Source organism: Oncorhynchus gorbuscha, linkage group LG22 (assembly GCF_021184085.1).
Source record: "Oncorhynchus gorbuscha isolate QuinsamMale2020 ecotype Even-year linkage group LG22, OgorEven_v1.0, whole genome shotgun sequence".
NCBI lineage: Eukaryota > Metazoa > Chordata > Actinopteri > Salmoniformes > Salmonidae > Oncorhynchus > Oncorhynchus gorbuscha.
In genome coordinates, this window is record NC_060194.1 from 30,007,574 (window position 1) to 30,031,123 (window position 23,550).

The window sequence follows — 23,550 nt, forward strand, 5'->3', positions numbered from 1 at the left end:
CATTACAAAAATAAAAACGATTCATAAAATATAATTGCCTGTTAACAGCAACAGTTTCCATCGTAATTTCTACAGGGTCATCATTAGACTCACTACACCATAGGCTATGCTGTAACATTCCAGAACATAATGCTGTGGAAGTCTTTGCCACCTAATATAATATATTGCCATTCTACCTTTAATCAATTATATTTGTAATAGGCATCCAAATAAAAAATGTTGATTGAATATCGACATAAAATAAATAGCAATAAACAGATCAACAGATGTGAAACGTTAGGTTGAAATGAAGTTCAAATGAAAACGCAAAGAGTGAAATAATTAAGAAAAAAAAACCTCAAGCGCACAAAATGAGGTCTTGAATTCTTTTTCAAGGCAGAAAGTATACCAGGGCCTTTTCCCTCTTTTTGAGAGGTAGGTCATATGTTTACACTCATTTCGGCATCAACTGAGCTATGATTCAAAAGACGTGTGCAACCTTCCAAAAGGAGCCGGGATACAGCCACCAGATAAAGGCTATGTCGATTCTACTACTCTCTGACAGCGTCATCAGGTATACAGGTCAAGTAGTGGTCATCTCTGACGCATCTACCGTTTGCCCGAAAACTGTCCCTCCAGCAACAGCTTTGTATAGAAACCATATCCACAGTAGATCTCTAAAGAAGTGTATCTAAAAAAGGAACATCAATGTACCTGAGAACATATTAGAAAAGGTAAACCATCAAGAGAAATCATTGAAACATGAGTTTTAATTGGTCTTTGAATCAATTATTAAATGACCCACATTTGTCAGTTTCTGAATTTCTATTCATTCATTACACAAAATGACTAATTTAAATATACACGGACCCAAACTGAAGGTAACATTTCTATTCTCCCAGGTGCTAAAAAGTAAAATACGGAATATGTGAACATATCAGCAAAAGTAACCATCAAGAGCACAGGAGGTTGGTGGCACATTAATTGGTCTGATCAAGAGAATAATTAAAACATTTCAATTTGTCTTTGGTATATTTGAAAGTTTACCACCACTTTATAGACAATTATTTCAATTTGTGATATGCATTTCTGTTCATTTCACAAATTGACCCATTTAAAAAGAAACCGACAAAAACTGGAGGCAAGATGTGTATTCTCCAAGTTTATAAAGCATTATGCTTACTCAAGACAATTTCAGGTAAAATACTCTCCCAAATGAAGAAGGATAACTTTCTAGTCCAAGGAAACTGTTGAAGGCTGAAATGAACCCTGGAAATGTACCCCAGATACCTGGAAAAAGAGTAACACCTCATACAACAGTGACATGCAACAAATGTCAGGCTGCATTACAGGTAACGGTGGTCAGGGGAGACAAGGTGCCTGTCATCTTAGAACACTCTAATGTGGCTATAACAGCCCTGCTTAGTGTCAAGTGTCTAAGATCATTCTGATCAATACACACGCATGCTTTACACTGTCCCTCTTAAACACTGAAACCATCACCTTCAAACAAGTATTTTGACGACCGTTGATAATAGATGACCATATAATGTGTCATTTTAAGTTCTTTTTCGAGTTATACCTAAAACTGTGAACATTTGCAGAATATGTGCACATTTGGGGAATGTGGTGAGAGATAATATAACTACTGGGAATCCATCAACAATACCTTTTGCTTTCTTAATTTTAAAATAAAGGTTTGCAATGCTGTGTTTCATTTACAGAGAAGTTTTGTTTAGAAAGCCTGAGAACTCAACACAGAAAGAACCCAAGAAGACCACAATGAACCAGGGTTAAAGAGAAAATAATATGACTGGCTGGATATGGAATCCAAAACCTCTTTAGAATAATCAACCAGAGAAAAACGACAGTGACCACAGAGACAGGGGGATTCTGGGGTCTGGCTGAATGTGACAGTCTTCACATAACCACAAGTAAACAAATATGGACCGGATTCTCTCAAAAAGTCCCCCTGACCATCGTAACCTCCTAACCATACAGGAAGAAATATAATACATTTCCCCCTCTTAATTTCAGACTACAGTACAGCCACGGTATCTGTATGTGTCCAGTATGAATGCCTCATATTAAAGCTACAATCTGATATTGGATCAACGCCAGCAGCAGTCACACTAATTGGAATAATGTGAGTCAATGGTGACAAAGGAAGGAAACCATTTTCTCCGCCTGAGATAATTCATCTTGTGACAGGCTCTAAAAACACATTTACATTTTCTGGTTTTCTGTCAGAGCCGAGTAATTATTCCGACAGAAACCCTGTCCTGTTTCCATGTCTGATGCATATTAGTTCTGACCCACTCAATAATCTGTACATCTCAGCCTCTAAATCCACTGCTTCCTCTGCTCTGTGTCAACACTGTTATAGTGATGTTGTCAGTTCAAACAGAGTTATTTTTCTGCTTGGACAACCTAGTAGACAAAATAATGCTTATGTTCCTGGTTTGTCCTCAGGTGCCAATGTGACAGAACTAGACGTGTGCATGGTTAACAGAGCAGGCAGTGAACCAACAGATGAACTCTGCAGGAAGCCCCAGATGTCATTTATCCATTACCAATGTGGCAGGACTGTTTTCATGTCAATGAAAACAACAAAACACAACGTCAGGTAGGTTGACACGTCGTGTTTACATAACTTTTATCTGAGATTCGTTTTTTACTCACCGCCAGGCTTGTGTTTGTTACTGATGGCCACCTCACACTTGCGTTTGGCTTTAAACAGCAGACCGATCTGTTCCTCTTTGGTGAGCACATCATCTGCCTCCACCTGCATAGAAAGGACAATGACACTGAGTTAGTGGAGCGAGGAGCGTTCGTTCTTCCATCAACACAATGGAAAAGTGAAGCGTCTGAAACAACATGAAACTTGAATTGTAACAAACATCAGATAGCAGAGGAGCAATGCATCGTTGTGAAACCACATTTAATTTCCCATATCAATAAGCATTTTAAGTGAGGTTGACAGCTTCGTGAAATACATCAAATGGACCATATTAAACACAGCTGCCCCCCAAACACACACGCGCACACGCACACACACACACACACACACACACACACACACACACACACACACACACACACACACACACACACACACACACACACACACACACACACACACACACACACACACACACACACACACACACACACACACACACACACACACACACTGTATATAAACAACTAGCCTAGAGAACAGCAGCAGGTGGTAGTGTGTGTAATGTGTGCATGCATGCAATGCAACCCAATGATCAAAACTCTGTCACTCATTGTCTCAGTCTAACAATTTCCTCAAACATAAGACAGTGTTTTCTTCTATGATACATTTTAGATGAACCAAAATAAAGGCATTTGGCCAACTGTAAGTCACAATGAGTTGTGCAAACGTAAAGCCGATTACATATTTTTATTTCTGTCTTAGCTGCCCATGAAGGCAAAGGGTTATAAAAGACCTTGCGGTTTCTGTTTCTTGTCCAAACAGTATCAGTTTCGCTCTTTGTTTATAGACCCAGCTGGTATTGCTGTGATTTTAGCCACTCTGTGGCTTGTGTACCCTGAAGCACTAATCAGATATGACACAGAAAAGGGAAAAATACATTTCATACCAAACGGTTTCCTCTTACACCTCACAACATTTGCTCAGCTTTCAAACACAGCTCTGGAGAGAGAGCCATAATATCCAGGTGTGGTTTTCTATTCTAGGAAACTTTCCCCCTCCTAATAGGTACCTTTGGCTGGAGCTTTCCCTTGACCATTTTGCACCTAACTCACAAAACTACATTTCTAATCATTGTAAAAATTCATGTCATCTTTGGCATCACCAACCGGTCGACGCGATTCGTATCTTGTAAACTTAAACGAGTGGCACCTAACTCACAAAACTACATTTCTAATCATTGTAAAGTATTTCATTCATAAAAGGTTTTACTGTACGTGCTGGAAGAACAGTCTAACTGAAAACATTTCAGTGGTGTAGAAAAGATCACCAAACATTTCTGTAGAAAAGCCAAGGATAAAGCCTTGTTTTGTTGTTTTGCGTTGCGCTGTTGTTGGCAGATGCAATCGATTCAGAAGCCCTGCGCGCCGGGTAGGCCATGTTGAACCATTTCATGTGACTGAAGGGAACATTTCTGCCTACCCAGCAGACCAGGAGAGCTGTGGCTAAATCAAGTGTGCCTACTGCGCTGGCCAATCGTATACCTCAAATCACCATGCCTACTGCTTCCGCAACCCCACAGCAAAGTTTGATACCAGCCTACATGAGATTTCATAACTTTTAAAACCCTGACCAGAGATAGACTGTCAAAGAATATAGCAAAAGAGCAGCTGTTTTTATGAGGATTTTTTTCTGAATTCATGTTTAAGTTTTTAAATCAGCACTGTCAACACTTTTACAAAACAAAACGCGCTTCCTCCTACTTCCATTAGCATTTCAGCTGCAATCAATGAGTAGCCAAATGTTTCGATAGGCCTGCGTTTTTATTATTATTAGCACTTCCTATCTTTTTAATATCAAGGAATATTTCACTTTCTCTGGCCATGGGAACAACATGAATTTGTGCATGAGGCAGATCTGGTGCGACTCGAGTTTCATCATCAGGTGGAAGACAGTGTCCCCTCTCTCTGGTCAATCTCACTGGAGGAAAGGAGAGAACAGGGGCCGTGAAAGTCGGAGGTGTGGTCTCTCCCTCTTATGCTCTCTCCCTCCCTTCGTCCGCTGAGACAGACCATCAGACGCAGGTACCATCAGTCCAGTTAAATTTATGCTCAGCTGTGCCTCGCAAGGGTTACACCAACTGATCTATTTTGATATCAAAGCTCTGAGAAGAACATTGGCAGGCCAGGCATATAGCCAACATGCTGTGATAATGTATTAGCCCTACTGCACAAACCTCTTTCCTACACAACTGTTTTTATTAGGTTAATTTGCATGTTTGTTTTTTTATCAGAGCGGAAGATATCGGCTTGCCTATTGACTGCTAAAGTGATCTTCACTCAGAAAAGGTTGGTGAACACTGCCTAGTATCTATCCTCCCACAGTGACTAAAGAAGTGATATAACTTTAATCCCTCAACCACTGTGAGAATCTAAGCATGTGGTACAGTACAAGCTCAGTTAAGTCACACCCTGCAGGTGTCAGCATATGTTTTACACAGATATGGATTCGAACACCATTAAAGGAGACGCTAGTATGATCCAATGTGCCACCACGTTGACCCGAAAGAGACGTTTGGTTTAACAGTAAATTACATGGACTAATATACTGTATATTTTATGCAGGCCTACTCTCAGAGGTACCTTCGTAAATCAACTTGACTCTTATTTTTATATTATTTTTATCACAGTCTATGTCTACTCTTGTTGTCTGTATAGTTAAACACCATGTTGTGCATGACTTACATAAATCTACTTTTAATCATTTGGGAAATAAGATAGCCAGACCTTTCAGGGAGAGGATATAATATTAAAATGGCAAATACCAGGCCCGCAGCCACACACAGGGCTGCACTGCAACACTTGACACCATAATGCTCGATCCATAAATATTTTCCCAAGTTTAAGGGTTGAAATAAGAATGTCCATTTTGAGAGCTGAATGGGGCTACAGAGGAAAAGAGAAATGTATGGCCTAGGATGGTAAACAACCACAGATGGAACAACATATCACAACACAGCCAACAAGGATAGGTACAACCTGTTTACTGTACTGGCTATGCCAATATAGAATATTCCACAGGTCTATTCCAGAGAAGCAAAGATAATGTTCACATCTAAATCGCTGCTGACTTCTGTTACTTTATGCAGGGGTAATGGCAGTGACAGGGCAGAAAAACATGAAAACAGCCCTTGAATAGACAGGTGTCTTCAACATCTTAGACAGGTGTCTTCAACATCTTAGACAGGTGTCTTCAACATCTTAGACAGGTGTCTTCAACATCTTAGACAGGTGTCTTCAACATCTTAGACAGGTGTCTTCAACATCTTAGACAGGTGTCTTCAACATCTTAGACAGGTGTCTTCAACATCTTAGACAGGTGTCTTCAACATCTTAGACAGGTGTCTTCAACATCTTAGACAGGTGTCTTCAACATCTTAGACAGGTGTCTTCAACATCTTAGACAGGTGTCTTCATCATCTTAGACAGGTGTCTTCAACATCTTAGACAGGTGTCTTCAACATCTTAGACAGGTGTCTTCAACATCTTAGACAGGTGTCTTCAACATCTTAGACAGGTGTCTTCAACATCTTAGACAGGTGTCTTCAACATCTTAGACAGGTGTCTTCAACATCTTAGACAGGTGTCTTCAACATCTTAGACAGGTGTCTTCAACATCTTAGACAGGTGTCTTCAACATCTTAGACAGGTGTCTTCAACATCTTAGACAGGTGTCTTCAACATCTTAGACAGGTGTCTTCATCATCTTAGACAGGTGTCTTCAACATCTTAGACAGGTGTCTTCAACATCTTAGACAGGTGTCTTCAACATCTTAGACAGGTGTCTTCATCCAAATCTAAAGATGGCATATTCAGCAAATAATTGACTTTGACATTAAGTAACCATGCGAGCTTTTAACAAACTCTGCACAAGGATGTTGAAGGAGAAAGAATATCTTAGGAATAACTGCAAGGTATTGAGAGCGCAATTATTTACTTGAAATGTATTGCAATGTGTTTTTAGGGCTGCCTGGAAGAAAATGTGGCTTTTTTAATGGACACTTAAAAAAAAAATACAAGTAAGCTACGGAATTGTTACCCAGAAGTTAGGGATGCACAATATATCGGTTAACTTATCGGAATCGGACGATATTAGCTAAAAATGCCAACATCGGTATCGGCCCGATGTCTAGTTTAATGCCGATGTGCAAAAACGATTAAAAATATATATATATATATTTTTTTTTTAACTGAAAATAAATCAAACATGGCTTCACTGCTATAAGCTTCACGACTGACATTTGGACCAGCGATGTCAGCCCCATAAGCATGCTGAGTCTGACAGCACAGTGGGTTGACGAGGACTTCCTACTGAGGAAAGCTGTATTGCATGCTCATGAATGTGCTGGTTGTCATACCATTGTTGCAATTTCAATGACATTTGACAACATGTTTGAAACTTGAAAACACTAGCTAGCTCCATTCAAACAACTGACTCGAGAAATAAGCTCATCAACTGCACCTGCAGCAGACGTGATTCCCTCTGTCATGGCATTGAAACGCCTGTCAACAAAACTGCAGACACAGGCTGTGAACAAGCGACTCGGTGACATTCTCTCTTCTGTGTCACCACCATGCTGGATGCTATGTACAAGGACCTCTACTTAGATGCAGACAAGAAACAGGGTTTATGTGAAATGTTACATACACAGCTGGACCAGATGGAAACAGTGACAGTGACAGACACAGTGACAGTTCACACAGAGGAAAACAAGCCATGAACAGACAGCTGAAACTTCACTGCTTGACATGTATGATGAAATCCTGGTTGAGAATGAAACGACTGAACAAATTAACAACGAAACAGCACAGCAAGTAAGTGAAAGAATTAGGTTTTGATTATGTTTTACTGGTAATGGGGACATATGTAAATGCCCCCCCAAAAAATGTTGGGGTCAGTGTGTGTGTTTGTGTAACCTTTACTTAACTAGGCAAGTCAGTTAAAATAACAAACCCATACGACGGTGGGCCAATTGTGCGCGGCCCTATGGGACTCCCAATCACGGCTGGATGTGACACAGCCTGGATTCCAACCAGGGACTGTAATGACGCCTCTTGCACTGAGATGCAGTGCCTTAGACTGCTGTGTCCATGTGTGTGTGTTAACTATTTAACTGTACTAGAATGCTTAAAAGGCTGCAAAAATTTTAAATATCGGTTATCGGTATCGGGGGCCAAAAATATCATATTGGTGCATCACTACTAGAAATGATTTGATATTGAGATAAAAACAGCTGCATTGGACCTTTAAGTGTGTTAAGTCAGAAATAGGTAAAAGAGAATAAGAGGCCGTCAATATTTCACTAGCAGACAATGCAGCTTGCACACGTCTTTGTAAGGAAGATACATGCCGAGATATCATGATGTATAATTTCGGATTAGAGCCATCCCCTAGAGGAGGATCATGGTGAATAAGCCCGTGCCTCTTGATTTAAAAAAAAACTATATTCCTTCTCCACTGGCTGGGCTCCAAACCACCAAAACAAACATAACTCTCACATTGAGAAGCATTGCACATTCTTATTTACCAGCATTCCATTCAAAAATACAGTATTCTTTTTGTAAAATACCTTTGACAGCATGCCCATTTTATTTTATTTTTTAAATACACACCACATACAGTAAACATGAGTTTTCATCATTAGTCCTCTAAATAAAAACATTACTTGAATAAACCACTCGTTTCTGTTTGTCTTCAGACTCCAGGTTACATAATGAAAGAATATCTCTCCTTTCAAGGAAATGTGTGGACCAATATTGAGTTTGCTGCATATAGGCTGAAGGGACAACACCATTGGAACAGCCAATTATGGCTAGTCTTGCTTTATTAAGTTTCTAGAATGAATAAAGCTTTACACTGTGGCCATACTGCACCCTTTTACATCTCACTCAAGGTTGTCAGTCAATGCTGTTTGAGTAACAGGAGAGAATAGATTTGGTTTCTACAAAAATGCTGCAGAAAGTAAAGATTTAGCTTTTGTTGCAAATGAAATACATGTGATAGGAAGTGGGTGAAGACGAGAGTGACAAGAGAAGAAGAACGAGTTGAGCTCTGAGTGGAGACAGTGGGTTCAGCTGCATTACCCACAGTCTTGATTATAGACCGCCTTATACAATGGCAGGACATTTCTTTAGAAACTTGTGGTAAACCAAAGCATTTCCTGAAATGGTCTACTCTGTGTATTTGTGACTCAAATGCTGAAAGTGGAATAAATCGACTCCCATCCAAAAACAGAACTGCAATGTCTGCATGTGTTCCAAGCAGATTAAATTAAGATAAGTTTAATGCTGGCTAGCAACTTACCTTGGCTTCTACTGCATTCGCGTAACAGGCAGTCTCCTTGTGGAGTGCAACGAGAGGCAGGTGATTATAGCATTGGACTAGTTAACTGTAAGGTTGCAAGAGTGGCTCCCCTGAGCTGACAAGGTGAAAATCTGTCGTTCTGCCCCTGAACAAGGCTGTTAACTCACCGTTCCTAGGAAGTAATTGAAAATAAGTATGTGTTCTTAACTGACTTGCCCAGTTAAAAAGTTAAATAAAGGTATAAAAAAAAACTTTTAAAATCGATTTCCGATTGTTATGAAAACTTGAAATCGGCCCTAATTAACCGGCCATTCCAATTAATCGGTCGACCTCTAATCATTATGTGATCTTGCTTTGATCTAACTTTACTAAACACCATTGTGAGAAGTAAAAATCTTCTATTTCTAATAATAATAATAATAATAAGTGATGAGTAGGACTGTTAGGCATAGACAACAGAACTTGATGTTATTTAAAGAGATTTGAGCTCCCTTCTATTCGTGGTGCTGAAAGGACAGCACCATAACCAAGTCGTCACATATCGTTCTGGGTTCCACTGCGTAAGAGGTGTCCATGGACTTTTATTAACAGCCATGCAGACACACTGTGAATTTGGATCCTAGATCTCGTTGGTGTGATGATAAGGGCCATGCGGAGGATCAGTTTGTCTGCATACACAATAGAGGTGGTACGTTTCTGTAAGCTAAGCACTCGGACAGTTGGGCGAGTTTAAGTGCGTCGTACATGAGCTCCAAGTCCATAACAAACTGTTTTGTGGACACCCGTTTTAGCAACCGCTGATACACAGGAGGTTGGTGGCATCTGAATTAGGGAAGACAGGCTCGTGGTAATGGCTGGAGTGGAATAAGTGGAATGGTATCAAACACCTTGACGGCAGGTAGAGAATTTTGCCAGTAATCGAAATGTTGCTAGATCAAATCCTGACAAGGTAAAAAGCTGACAAGGTAAAAACCTGACATTCTTCCCCTGAAGAAGGCAGTTACTGTAACTCAAAATAAATAAATCAAACACATGGTTTAATTCCATTCCAGACATTATTATGAGATAGCCTCCACTGCCCTGGTAGAGTTTTCTGTCTGTGGTTGTTCTTGTTATATCGGGTTTGGCACGCTCGAAGTAGAGTAGTCAAGCATCTGACCGACGGGCCTCTGCACACACGCCTACACTTCTTCATCATTTGTGCCACCGCCAGAGAGAGAAGACAGGGAAAAAACCACCTACATGTATCTATAAGCTGTTATAGACTCAGCAAATTGGATGCAGTCTATCACAGTGCCATCTGTTTTGTCACCAACGCCACATATAATATACTACCCTCCACTGTGACCTGTATGCTCTCATTGGCTGGCCCTTGCTTCATATTCGCCGTCAAACCCACTGGCTCCAGGTCATCTATATGTCTTTGCTAGGTAAAGCCCCGCCATATCTCAGCTCACTGGTCACCATAGCAGCACCCACCCATAGCACGCACTCCAACAAGTATATTTCACTGGTCACCCCCAAAGCCAATTCCTTCTTTGGCCGCCTTTTCTTCCAGTTCTCTACTGCCAATGACTGGAACGAATTTAAAAAATCACTGAAGCTGGAGACTCATATCTCCCTCTCTAACTTTAAGTAAGTACCAGCTGTCAGAACAGCTCACAGATCACTGGACCTGTACATAGCCCATCTGTAAATAGCCCATCCAACTACCTCATCCCCATACTGTTATTATTATTTTTTGCTCCTTTGCACCCCAGTATCTCTACTTGCACAAATAAAAAATAGGGGGATCTTGTCAATTATAGCTCCACCGAATCTTGTTTTTAATGGCCTGTCCACTATCTGTAAAAAAACATGAATGTTTTACTTTTGACATATTGCACCACATGAATGTTTTAGCGGACGCAAGTTCCTGGATATTATAAACTCTATGAGTCAGTGCTACTCCTCCTTAAATGTGCAATTTGCATTTGATGATAAAAAACCACAGACCACTAGACTAGTTGTCCTTTGGAAATGCTCTGCAAACCACACTCTGACTTAAAGCAGCATTCAGCTTCTAATTATACCCTGGCCTGGCCAGATATGCCTGAAGAACAGCACTTGTGTCCCTGATGGAAACATTATGTGTGCTTTTGGGAAACCAGCAGAGCCCTACATATCATGGGGCCATGGGGCCAGAAGAGGTCTTTCTGTCTGTGTGGTTCCCTTTTATTGGAAATTGAGCACTTATATATATTTTTTAAGTTATATAAGCGCTTTGCCTTTAATAAAGAGAGCATGCATGAGTTCTCTGTCTCTCTGTCACTAAAGCAATGCTAGCCAGAATGACCGCATTTTAATTTTCATCAAAAGCTTAAACACTACTAATGGTTATATAACAATCAAAGACACCAGACATTTCATAATATCCTAATGGATGTTTCAGAAATGTTTCAATAAATCACATAGGGAAGGATGGATGGAGGGTGGGGTGGCCAGCATGACAATAGGTTATATTTACATACATCTGGAGAATGCAGTATCTGCAAAGTATGTTGTTAAGGGGAGTGATCCTTTTGACATACACTTGATAGATTATCTAGATTATGGAGGAAATATATTTACATGTATTTATTTCTATTCCTAAAAACTTTCTATTTTAAGATCCTGGTCTTTTTACTCTTGATACGGTCACACTGTAACACAACATTACCACCTCAGTCCATTACCTTCTAACTGTATTTTCAGATCATACATCTCTGTGTGTCATTTCTGATAGAAACGAGACTCAGTGTCCCATTAAGTTTCATAAGTCAACCTTCAAATGACATTGTTCATACAGGTCAGTATGTTATCGATTGCATATAAATATTTAAATATTTCACCTTTATTTAACCCGGTAGGCTGGTTGGGGAACAAGTTCTCATTTACAACTGTGACCTTGCCAAGATGAAGCATAATACAAATAGCATTACACCTTGAGAAAGATACATAATTGTAGTGACAGAAAAACTCCATTACTACACCATTGGTGAAATTCAATGTTCATACTGAAGTAATAATAGCATTACTCCACAAGTATATCTGCTTCTTAGTGTGAAGTGTTACAGACTTATCCGTTGTATATTTTCTTTAACTCCCATGTTTATCTTCTTTGCTGTGATATACCTGTACCTGATCAGAGCTCTATTCCCAGCATGAATGATGCCATGGTTCAAATGTGCGTTTCAGTCCACTATATGCAGGGGAGACTGGTTGAAACAGAGATAACAGAGGAAAGAGACACTATTGTGGACCAAACTCATTGAATCGCTTGCACATAGCCATGGCCTCATTGTGAAAAAGAACTACAATACGTGAGTCAGAAAGCCAGATCCTACAATATTTACCATGGATGAACAGCAGGTGAGTTCTAGTAGCTCCATCAATTTTTTAAAGATAGTTACGTAAAATAAAAAAAGAACCCATTAAGAAGAAAAAAGAGGACGCCTGAAATATCTGAAAGCTTTCCCCAGGTAGTTTTTTTGACCTTACAGAAGATACCATAAATGAATGATGACAGTGAATGAACGCCCAGTGCCAGGACAGTGGAACTCAAAGGTTAACGATAATTCAATTTAGAATATCCCCAAATGGTTCAAGTTTCATCATAACTAATTTTCACCATTCACATCGACAGCATTGTCATCGTTTGAGATCAATGTCTTTCACTTCCTTTTTCATTTCATCAGATTTTCCCACTACTGACAATCCAAGACCACAATATAACCAATCAACATTCTGCTGCTGGCTCAGTCTAATTCAATAAGTCTTGTGGTATCTTGTGTGTGTACTTAGGACAAAAACACATTACCAGTCCATTAGCGTTCCAGGTTAGTCTCTAAAGCTGCGTTCACACAACCCAATTCTGATATTTAGTTTCACGAATTGGTCTTTTATCCAATCAGATCTGCTCTGAAAAAGATCCGATGTGATAATATGTGATGTGATTGGTCAAAAGACCAATTAGTGGAAAAAAATATAAGAATTAGGCTGCCTGTTTAAGCGCAGCTTTAGTTGGTCTGTCTACAACCCAATGGATTGACAGGTTGCTGCTTGGACTGATTTGTCTAAATTTCACCTTTATTTAACCAGGTAGACCAGTTGAGAACAAGTTCTCATTTACAACTGTGACCTAGCCAAAATTGCAACAGTTCACACTTTGTGACTCTGAAGGGTTGTCCACATCGTTAAAAAACAGGTATTTCCACAGGCCATTAACTGTATGAAAAGGCCTCCAACGGCCATTTCAATTTTTTAACAATGGTTTAACTGCCTTGTTCAGGGGCAGAGCAACCATTTTTTACCTTGTCAGCTCAGGGATTCAATCTTGCAACCTTTCGGTTACTAGTCCAATGCTCTAACCACTAGGCTACCTGCTGCTCCATTGCAGCTGAGCGGTATCATACTGCTTTCTCAGACTTGTCATATTTACACATTTCTAGGATGCCTGTTTTGAAAAACTTACTAACACTTTCAAGTGTAAAAGCCAACAATTATAATGAATTTGATACATAGAGACATAACATACAGTATAATTAGTCCCATAAGGAGAGTCATAAAGAGTCATAAATGCGTATAACTAGTAATAATGCATTATACCCTTAAAAGGCATCATATAACCCTTAAAAGGCATTATATAACCCATAAAAGGCATTAGAAAAAAGGCATTAGAAGGCAAAAAGGATCCATGAAATGCATTTTGGTGTGTCCTCATAGTGGTCTCTAACTTGAGGTCAGACTCGCTCAGGTGGAACAGACTTCAACTTTTTTTCAACACTGAATTGAATATCATTGAAAAAATAGAAAGGTGTCATAATGTACTTTTCCAAAAACATAATTACAAAAAAAACGACTCATCTAGTTTTTGAAAAGTATCTGTAATCTTATTACAATATTTTTGCTTGTAACGTAACTGTAATAAGTTTACATGTGTGACGACCATCCCACTCTGTCTGCCGAATCCTTTCTCTCTGCTCTTGTTTTCCTTAATAGGATGTCGGGGGACAGAGCTGGGAGGGTCGTCATCTAAATGGGATACAGGTGGGCTCGGGTGTGTCCCGGGGATAAATACACCTTTCCCCCATACATCGAGGAGACTCTCTCCACGCAGAAACACTGTTGTTTGGTGTTCATTTGTTTTGGCACCTTTCAACAACCCTCATTATCACCATCTATGCACGCATCCACTCACTCACACTACTGACTACATACACAACATTGTTATATGGATGTAGTTTACTTAATTTAATAAATATGTTTGTTATTTCTCTATCTCCACATTGTCTTCCTCTTTGTTACGAGCTATGAGCCAGTTCGTAACTCACTGTTAAAGTATAACTAAAAGGTCTATGTCTGTTCTTTGGGGCACTCAGTGTAGTAAGTGTTTATAATATACTGAACAAAAATATAAATGCACATGCAACAATTTCAATGATTTTACTGTGTCACAGTTCATATAAGGAAATCAAATTAAATACATTCATTAGGCCCTAATCTATGGATTTCACATGACTGGGCAGGGGCGCAGCCGTGGGTGGGCCTGGGAGGGCATTGTCCCACCCACTGGGAGCCAATCAGAATGAGTTTTTCCCCAGAAAAGGGCTTTATTACAGACAGAAATACTCCTCAGTTTTATCAGCTGGTCTCAGACGATCTCTCAGGTGAATAAGCTGGATGTGGAGGTCCTCGGCTGGCGTGGTTAGATGTGGTCTGCAGTTGTGAGGCCGGTTGGAAGTACTGCCAAATTCTCTAAAACGATGTTGGAGGTGGCTTATAGTAGAGAAATTAACATTCAATTCCCTGGCAAAAGCTCTGGACATTCCTGCAGTCAACTTGAGACATCTGTGGCATTGTGTTGTGTGACAAAACTGCATAATGATCATGCTGTTTAATCAGCTTCTTAATATTCCACACCTGTCAGGTGGATGGATAATCTTGACAAAGGAGCAATGCTCACTAACAGGGATGTAAACAAATTTGTGAACAAAATTTGAGAAAATATGCGTTTTGTATGGAAACACTTTACATGTTGCTTTATATTTTTGTTCAGTATAGATTGTTCAGATACCATGTGTGATCAGGTAGTTTTAACCAGAGGAAGAACACTATAGGACATTATGAAATATTAAGCTATTTTCCACCAGAGAGCATTAGGTCATGCTTCAGAGAAGATTTCAGATGAATGAACACACCCCTTGCAGTACATTGAGGTTGATTTAATTCAAGCATGCTTTTTAAGTTCATATGTTTCTAAAACATTCCTCAGAACGTGTGAGATGTTATCTTTGTTCATGCTTTTCAGAATTACATGGATTCCACATGTTCAAGAGTATAATTCAGGAAAGGAAAAATGTAAATATATTGGCATTACCACCATAACTGAGCTAGTACTAAAATGGCACCCATAGAATAGTTAGATTTTTGCACATACAAAATGTTGTTGGTAATCTCAGTTTTTTCCCCCATCATGGAATTTGTGCTATGCACATTAGCAAATATCTGTTTGGAATATTTGATGAGCGATAACCCATAAAAGCAACGGTGCAATGCCAACATGCCCATTATAGAGAAAATGAAATATTTTAACCATCTTAAACCTTCACAATCCTCACGACACCGCTTTATCAATCAAGATGTTTTGTCGGCATCTTTACCATCACCATCTCTTTCTCTGAATGGGCCAAGCGTATGGAACAATCCCTTGGAACTGTTTATGCCCCAACTGTTGGATGGAAAATGGGGAATTGAGCAGGAGAAAATTCTACTTAAATACACATTTTTCACTGTCATCCAAGGGCACAAACTCCTGCAGAGCCGAGGAGCCGAGCAGGGCCAGGCATTTGTGTAAGGCCCCTAATTATGACTGCTTGCCTCGCTAATAAGCGACAGCTTCCAAAATTGGAGTATAATCAGCGTCTGCTTAATTATCCGAGGTGTCTCTTGTTCCCCAAACATCCCGCCCCTTTGATTAGCTTGTTAAAGGGTCTTTTGCAAGTGAACCTTGATGGGAAGGTCAAACGCAGCCTGGAGTGCTTACACAGGAGCTCTTTACCCACTAAAACTGAGGAGTCAAATCAAAGATGGTTTATTTATGTGAAAGCTCAAATTAAGAAAGAGCGCTAGGTAAGAAAGGTAGAAAGCTCAGCAGGATTTAAGGAAAAAATATATATCTGGGGGTTAGAACTCACAGTAATTGAACTATGAGTCAACTTTCTTAGCAGACTGCACAACCAAAAGCAGCTTGGAAAAAAATATACCAACTTGACATGACCTCCATTATCATCTAGTTCTTGTTGTAATGGATGTAGCTATGAGTATAAATGTATAATCCTCATAGCCTACCTGTTGTTTTATTTGAAAAAGCTATGTATGAAACGGTAAGCAAAAACTTAGAATTTGGTCATATGTGGAAATGTGCCTTACTTCCTTTTAGATTTCGTGTAACGTCAGTAGTCTAGTCAAGGAAGCATCATGCAAAATATATTGGCGCCCTCCACTCACCAAGACCATTGCCAAATAAGGCGCGCTGTCACGTGCTTTTATAGTAAGCCTTGAGGTGGTACCACCCAGCACATCCAGAAGGTAGTGTATTTCATACCGAACCCCTCCACTGAGAGGGGTACAGCTACATCACAATTTCAATGGTAGAGTTGAACCGCTAGGGGCAAAAAGAGCTAGATTTCTATTAAAATACCAAAATGTATCACCTTTGCAAAGGACTGTCAAAATGAAGACCAGAATTGACGTGTATCATTATAAATAAGCCTAAAATATTTGGTTTTCGATTCATTTTGTTATTTTCATAAATGTTACTCTTTAATAAAGCCCCCATGCAGTATTTTTAATTAAATGTTTTAAATCATCACTGTATGCCTAATAAATCACTGTGTGTGTTAATTTAATGAAAATGACTAAATACATTTTTGATAATTTGTTTCCTTGAGCCTCCTTATGCAATTTAAATTCTCAGTATGGGTGTGTTAATACAAATGTAAATATATTTACACACACAGCCCATTGGAAGTTAGGATTTTCTAAACTCTAGAGCCTACCCCACTTACCCCTTCAAAATAGGAGAATACATATGCAAATAAAAAGATGATTGGTCAATGGTCAGAATAATCAGATCAGATTATGATGTCATGCTGTGGGCCAAAAACTCCATCCCACCTGAGCAGGCTGAAATTCCACTCAAAATGTTTTAATAAAAGGGCATCAACATAATTTTCACAATTTCAGAGTGTTATTTTGACCTCATATTGTAGAAGTATCAGAAGAAAAAAAACTGGAAAATCAGGTTTTTGACTGCACTGCCCCTATAAAGTAGATTTTACTTTTCAAGCATGAGAGAAAAAGAAAAGTGTCAACAATTACAATTTCAGACATACCAGCTTCAATCAAACAGTAATGCTCAAACAATTTGAAGACTTCCATAAATCTTCATTGGAGAATTTCTTCTCAAAGGCCAGAAAACTGAGTGCAATGCCTGTCATGTTTTGGCTTGATTGCAATACTTTATTTTCAAGTGACAATCACACAGCACTGCAGTCAGTCATTGAAACATGAAGCCTCCCACTGCCCGGGATAAATGAGACCCAGTGTTTTCCTACAACATCACTGAAATTATGTTTTTATGAGTTGCTCCCAACCATTACATTTACAGTGCATTCGGAAATTATTCAGACCCCTTGACCTTTTCCACATTTTGTTAGGTTAAAGCCGTATTCTAAAATGGATTAATTGTTTGTTTTTTCCTCAACAATCTACCCACAACAGCCCATAATGACAAAGCAAAAATGTATTTATTAAAAATGAAAACAGAATTAACCCATTTAGATAAATATTCAGATCCTTTATTCAGATTTTGTTAAAGAACCTTTGGCAGTGATTACAGCCTCAATTATTCTTGGGTATGACGCTACAAGTTTGGCACATCTGTATTTGGGGAGTATCTCCTATTCTTCTCTGCAGATCCTCTTAAGCTCTGTCAGGTTAGATGGTGAGAGTTAAGAGCACAGTTATTTTCAGTTCTCTCTAGAGATGTTTGATCAGGTTCAAGTCCGGGCTCTGGCTGGGCCACTCAAGGACATTCAGAGGCTCTGCATTGTCTTGGCTGTGTGCTTAGGGTCAATGTCCTGTTGGAAGGTGAACCTTCACCTCAGTCTGAGGTCGTAAGCACTCTGAAGCAGTGATACCGGTTCCGGTTGGAGCGAGTGGTCGCATCTGCACTTCGCTCCCGCGGGTACTATAACTTTTTCATTATATTTCATTATAGCACAACGGTTTGATTTGTCTAATCTTAGCAATTTCTTCTCAGCTAGCTACATAGCCGTCTTTGTATCAAAGATAATTGCGTAATTATCGTATTTCGCCGTCCTAACGTAGTCTTCACTAGCCAGCTAGCTAACGTCCACTGATTAGCTGCACTGGAGAAACTATTACACTCAACTGAACGACTTGATTAGTGTAGTGTTAGCTAGCTACATAGCTGTCTTTGCTGTCTTCGTATCATCGTATCCAAGATAATTGTGTTGTTTAGGTTTAGAGTGTGTAGTCTTAGAGTGATTATCTTAATTTACCGAGGTTAGCTAGCCAGCTATTTGTCGTCCTTAACGTAGGTGACTCTGCTAGCTAGCCAACGCTAGCCAACGTCTTCTGTATAGAACTCAACAACCCGGTCGCATTCACAGGTAGTATCACATTTTCACTTCATTTCATTACAGATACAACGGTTTGATTTGTTTGATCGTAGCTAGCTACATAGCTAGCTACATAGCCGTCTTTGTATCAAAGATAATTGTGTAGTCTAGAGCGATTTTCTAGGTTCGCTAGCCAGCTATTGTCGTTCTTTTAACGCAACGTAACGTAAACAACACTGCTAGCTAGCCAGCTAGCCCCCGAATAGCAACACTGCAGAAACTATTACACTCAACGGAACGACTTGATTAGTGTAGTGTCAACAACGCACCCACTGCCAGCTGGCCTACTTCAGCAGCACTGTATCATTTTAATCATTTTAGTCAATAAGATTCTTGCTACGTAAGCTTAACTTTCTGAACATTCGAGACGTGTAGTCCACTTGTCATTCCAATCTCCTTTGCATTAGCGTAGCCTCTTCTGTAGCCTGTCAACTATGTGTCTGTTTATCCCTGTTCTCTCCTCTCTGCACAGACCATACAAACGCTCCACACCGCGTGGCCGCGGCCACCCTACTCTGGTGGTCCCAGCGCGCACGACCCACGTGGAGTTCCAGGTCTCCGGTAGCCTCTGGAACTGCCAATCTGCGGTCAACAAGGCAGAGTTCATCTCAGCCTATGCCTCCCTCCAGTCCCTCGACTTCTTGGCACTGACGGAAACATGGATCACCACAGACAACACTGCTACTCCTACTGCTCTCTCTTCGTCCGCCCACGTGTTCTCGCACACCCCGAGAGCGTCTGGTCAGCGGGGTGGTGGCACCGGGATCCTCATCTCTCCCAAGTGGTCATTCTCTCTTTCTCCCCTTACCCATCTGTCTATCGCCTCCTTTGAATTCCATGCTGTCACAGTTACTAGCCCTTTCAAGCTTAACATCCTTATCATTTATCGCCCTCCAGGTTCCCTCGGAGAGTTCATCAATGACCTTGATGCCTTGATAAGCTCCTTTCCTGAGGACGGCTCACCTCTCACAGTTCTGGGCGACTTTAACCTCCCCACGTCTACCTTTGACTCTTTCCTCTCTGCCTCCTTCTTTCCACTCCTCTCCTCTTTTGACCTCACCCTCTCACCTTCCCCCCCTACTCACAAAGCAGGCAATACGCTCGACCTCATCTTTACTAGATGCTGTTCTTCCACTAACCTCATTGCAACTCCCTCCAAGTCTCCGACCACTACCTTGTATCCTTTTCCCTCTCGCTCTCATCCAACACCTCCCACACTGCCCCTACTCGGATGGTATCGCGCCGTCCCAACCTTCGCTCTCTCTCCCCCGCTACTCTCTCCTCTTCCATCCTATCATCTCTTCCCTCCGCTCAAACCTTCTCCCACCTATCTCCTGATTCTGCCTCCTCAACCCTCCTCTCCTCCCTCTCTGCATCCCTTGACTCTCTATGTCCCCTATCCTCCAGGCCGGCTCGGTCCCCCTCCCGCTCCGTGGCTCGATGACTCATTGCGAACTCACAGAACAGGGCTCCGGGCAGCCGAGCGGAAATGGAGGAAAACTCGCCTCCCTGCGGACCTGGCATCCTTTCACTCCCTCCTCTCTACATTTTCCTCCTCTGTCTCTGCTGCTAAAGCCACTTTCTACCACGCTAAATTCCAAGCATCTGCCTCTAACCCTAGGAAGCTCTTTGCCACCTTCTCCTCCCTCCTGAATCCTCCTCCCCCTCCCCCCTCCTCCCTCTCTGCAGATGACTTCGTCAACCATTTTGAAAAGAAGGTCGACGACATCCGATCCTCGTTTGCTAAGTCAAACGACACCGCTGGTTCTGCTCACACTGCCCTACCCTGTGCTCTGACCTCTTTCTCCCCTCTCTCTCCAGATGAAATCTCGCGTCTTGTGACGGCCGGCCGCCCAACAACCTGCCCGCTTGACCCTATCCCCTCCTCTCTTCTCCAGACCATTTCCGGAGACCTTCTCCCTTACCTCACCTCGCTCATCAACTCATCCCTGACCGCTGGCTACGTCCCTTCTGTCTTCAAGAGAGCGAGAGTTGCACCCCTTCTGAAAAAACCTACACTCGATCCCTCCGATGTCAACAATTACAGACCAGTATCCCTTCTTTCTTTTCTCTCCAAAACTCTTGAACGTGCCGTCCTTGGCCAGCTCTCCCGCTATCTCTCTCTGAATGACCTTCTTGATCCAAATCAGTCAGGTTTCAAGACTAGTCATTCAACTGAGACTGCTCTCCTCTGTATCACGGAGGCGCTCCGCACTGCTAAAGCTAACTCTCTCTCCTCTGCTCTCATCCTTCTAGATCTATCGGCTGCCTTCGATACTGTGAACCATCAGATCCTCCTCTCCACCCTCTCAGAGTTGGGCATCTCCGGCGCGGCCCACGCTTGGATTGCGTCCTACCTGACAGGTCGCTCCTACCAGGTGGCGTGGCGAGAATCTGTCTCCTCACCACGCGCTCTCACCACTGGTGTCCCCCAGGGCTCTGTTCTTGGCCCTCTCCTATTCTCGCTATACACCAAGTCACTTGGCTCTGTCATAACCTCACATGGTCTCTCTTATCATTGCTATGCAGACGACACACAATTAATCTTCTCCTTTCCCCCTTCTGATGACCAGGTGGCGAATCGCATCTCTGCATGTCTGGCAGACATATCAGTGTGGATGACGGATCACCACCTCAAGCTGAACCTCGGCAAGACGGAGCTGCTCTTCCTCCCGGGGAAGGACTGCCCGTTCCATGATCTCGCCATCACGGTTGACAACTCCATTGTGTCCTCCTCCCAGAGCGCCAAGAACCTTGGCGTGATCCTGGACAACACCCTGTCGTTCTCAACCAACATCAAGGCGGTGGCCCGTTCCTGTAGGTTCATGCTCTACAACATCCGCAGAGTACGACCCTGCCTCACACAGGAAGCGGCGCAGGTCCTAATCCAGGCACTTGTCATCTCCCGTCTGGATTACTGCAACTCGCTGTTGGCTGGGCTCCCTGCCTGTGCCATTAAACCCCTTCAACTCATCCAGAACGCCGCAGCCCGTCTGGTGTTCAACCTTCCCAAGTTCTCTCACGTCACCCCGCTCCTCCGTTCTCTCCACTGGCTTCCAGTTGAAGCTCGCATCCGCTACAAGACCATGGTGCTTGCCTACGGAGCTGTGAGGGGAACGGCACCTCAGTACCTCCAGGCTCTGATCAGGCCCTACACCCAAACAAGGGCACTGCGTTCATCCACCTCTGGCCTGCTCGCCTCGCTACCACTGAGGAAGTACAGCTCCCGCTCTGCCCAGTCAAAACTGTTCGCTGCCCTGGCCCCCCCAATGGTGGAACAAACTCCCTCACGACGCCAGGACAGCGGAGTCAATCACCACCTTCCGGAGACACCTGAAACCGCACCTCTTTAAGGAATACCTAGGATAGGATAAGTAATCCCTCTCACCCCCCCCCCTTAAGTTTTAGATGCACTATTGTAAAGTGACTGTTCCACTGGATGTCATAAGGTGAATGCACCAATTTGTAAGTCGCTCTGGATAAGAGCGTCTGCTAAATGACTTAAATGTAAATGTAAATGTAGGATCTCAAGGATCTCTCTATACTATTCTCTGTTATTCAAATCAAATCAAATGTTATTGGTCACATACACATGGTTAGCAGATGTTAATACGAGTGCTTCTAGTTCCGACAGTGCAGTCATATCTAACAAGTAATCTAACAATTCCCCAACAACTACCTAATACACACAAACCTAAAGGGGTGAATGAGAATATGTACATATACATATGAATAATGAATGAAAGATGGCCAAGCGGCATAGGCAAGGTAAAATAGATGGTATAAAATACAGTATATACATATGATATGAGTAATGTAAGATATGTAAACACTATTAAATTGGGATTATTTAAAGTGGCATTGTTTAAAATGACTAGTGATCCAGTCCCTGCAGCTGAAAAACATCCCCACAGCATGATGTTGCCACTATCATGCATCACCGTAGGGATTAGAGGTCGACCGATTATGATTTTTCAACGCCGATGCCGATTATTGGAGGGACCCCCCCCCCCAAAAGGCCGATACCGATTAATCGGCCAATTTTTATTTACTTATTTGTAATAATGACAATAACAACAATACTGAATGAACACTTATTTTAACTTAATATAATACATCAATGAAATCAATTTAGTCTCAAATAAATAATGAAACATGTTCAATTTGGTTTGAATAATGCAAAAACAAAGTGTTGGAGAAGAAAGTAAAAGTGCAATATGTGCCATGTAAGAAAGCTAACGTTTAAGTTCCTTGCTCAGAACATGAGAACATATGAAAGCTGGTGGTTCATTTTAACATGAGTCTTCAATATTCCCAGGTAAGAAGTTTTAGGTTGTAGTAATTATAGGAATTATAGGACTATTTCTCTATACGATTTGTATTTCATATACCTTTGACTATTGGGATGTTCGTATAGGCACTTTAGTATTGCCAGTGTAACAGTATAGCTTCCATCCCTCTCCTGGGCTACCTGGGCTCGAACCAGGAACACATCGACAACAGCCACCCTCAAAGCAGTGTTACCCATGTAGAGCAAGGGGAACAACTACTCCAAGTCTCAGAGTGAGTGACGTTTGAAACGCTATTAGCGCGCACCCCGCTAACCAGCTAGCCATTTCACATCGGTTACACCAGCCTAATCTCGGGAGTTGATAGGCTTTAAGTCATAAACAGTGCAATGCTTGAAGCATTGCGAAGAGCTGCTGGCAAAACGCACAAAAGTGCTGTTTGAATGAATGCTTATGAGCCTGCAGGTGCCAACCATCGCTCAGTCAAACTGCTCTATCAAATCATAGACTTAAT

General features: G+C 41.5%; 1 protein-coding gene across 1 annotated transcript in view; it reads right to left on the bottom strand.

Moving 5' to 3' along the window:
- LOC124010255 (parathyroid hormone/parathyroid hormone-related peptide receptor-like) overlaps positions 1–23,550 on the bottom strand; it is a 79,440-nt gene that overhangs the window by 29,770 nt on the left and 26,120 nt on the right. Inside the window, exon 2 of the mRNA XM_046322705.1 lies at positions 2,662–2,764. Within this exon, the coding sequence (XP_046178661.1) occupies positions 2,662–2,764 (103 nt within the window). The remainder of the gene's footprint in view (positions 1–2,661; positions 2,765–23,550) is intronic.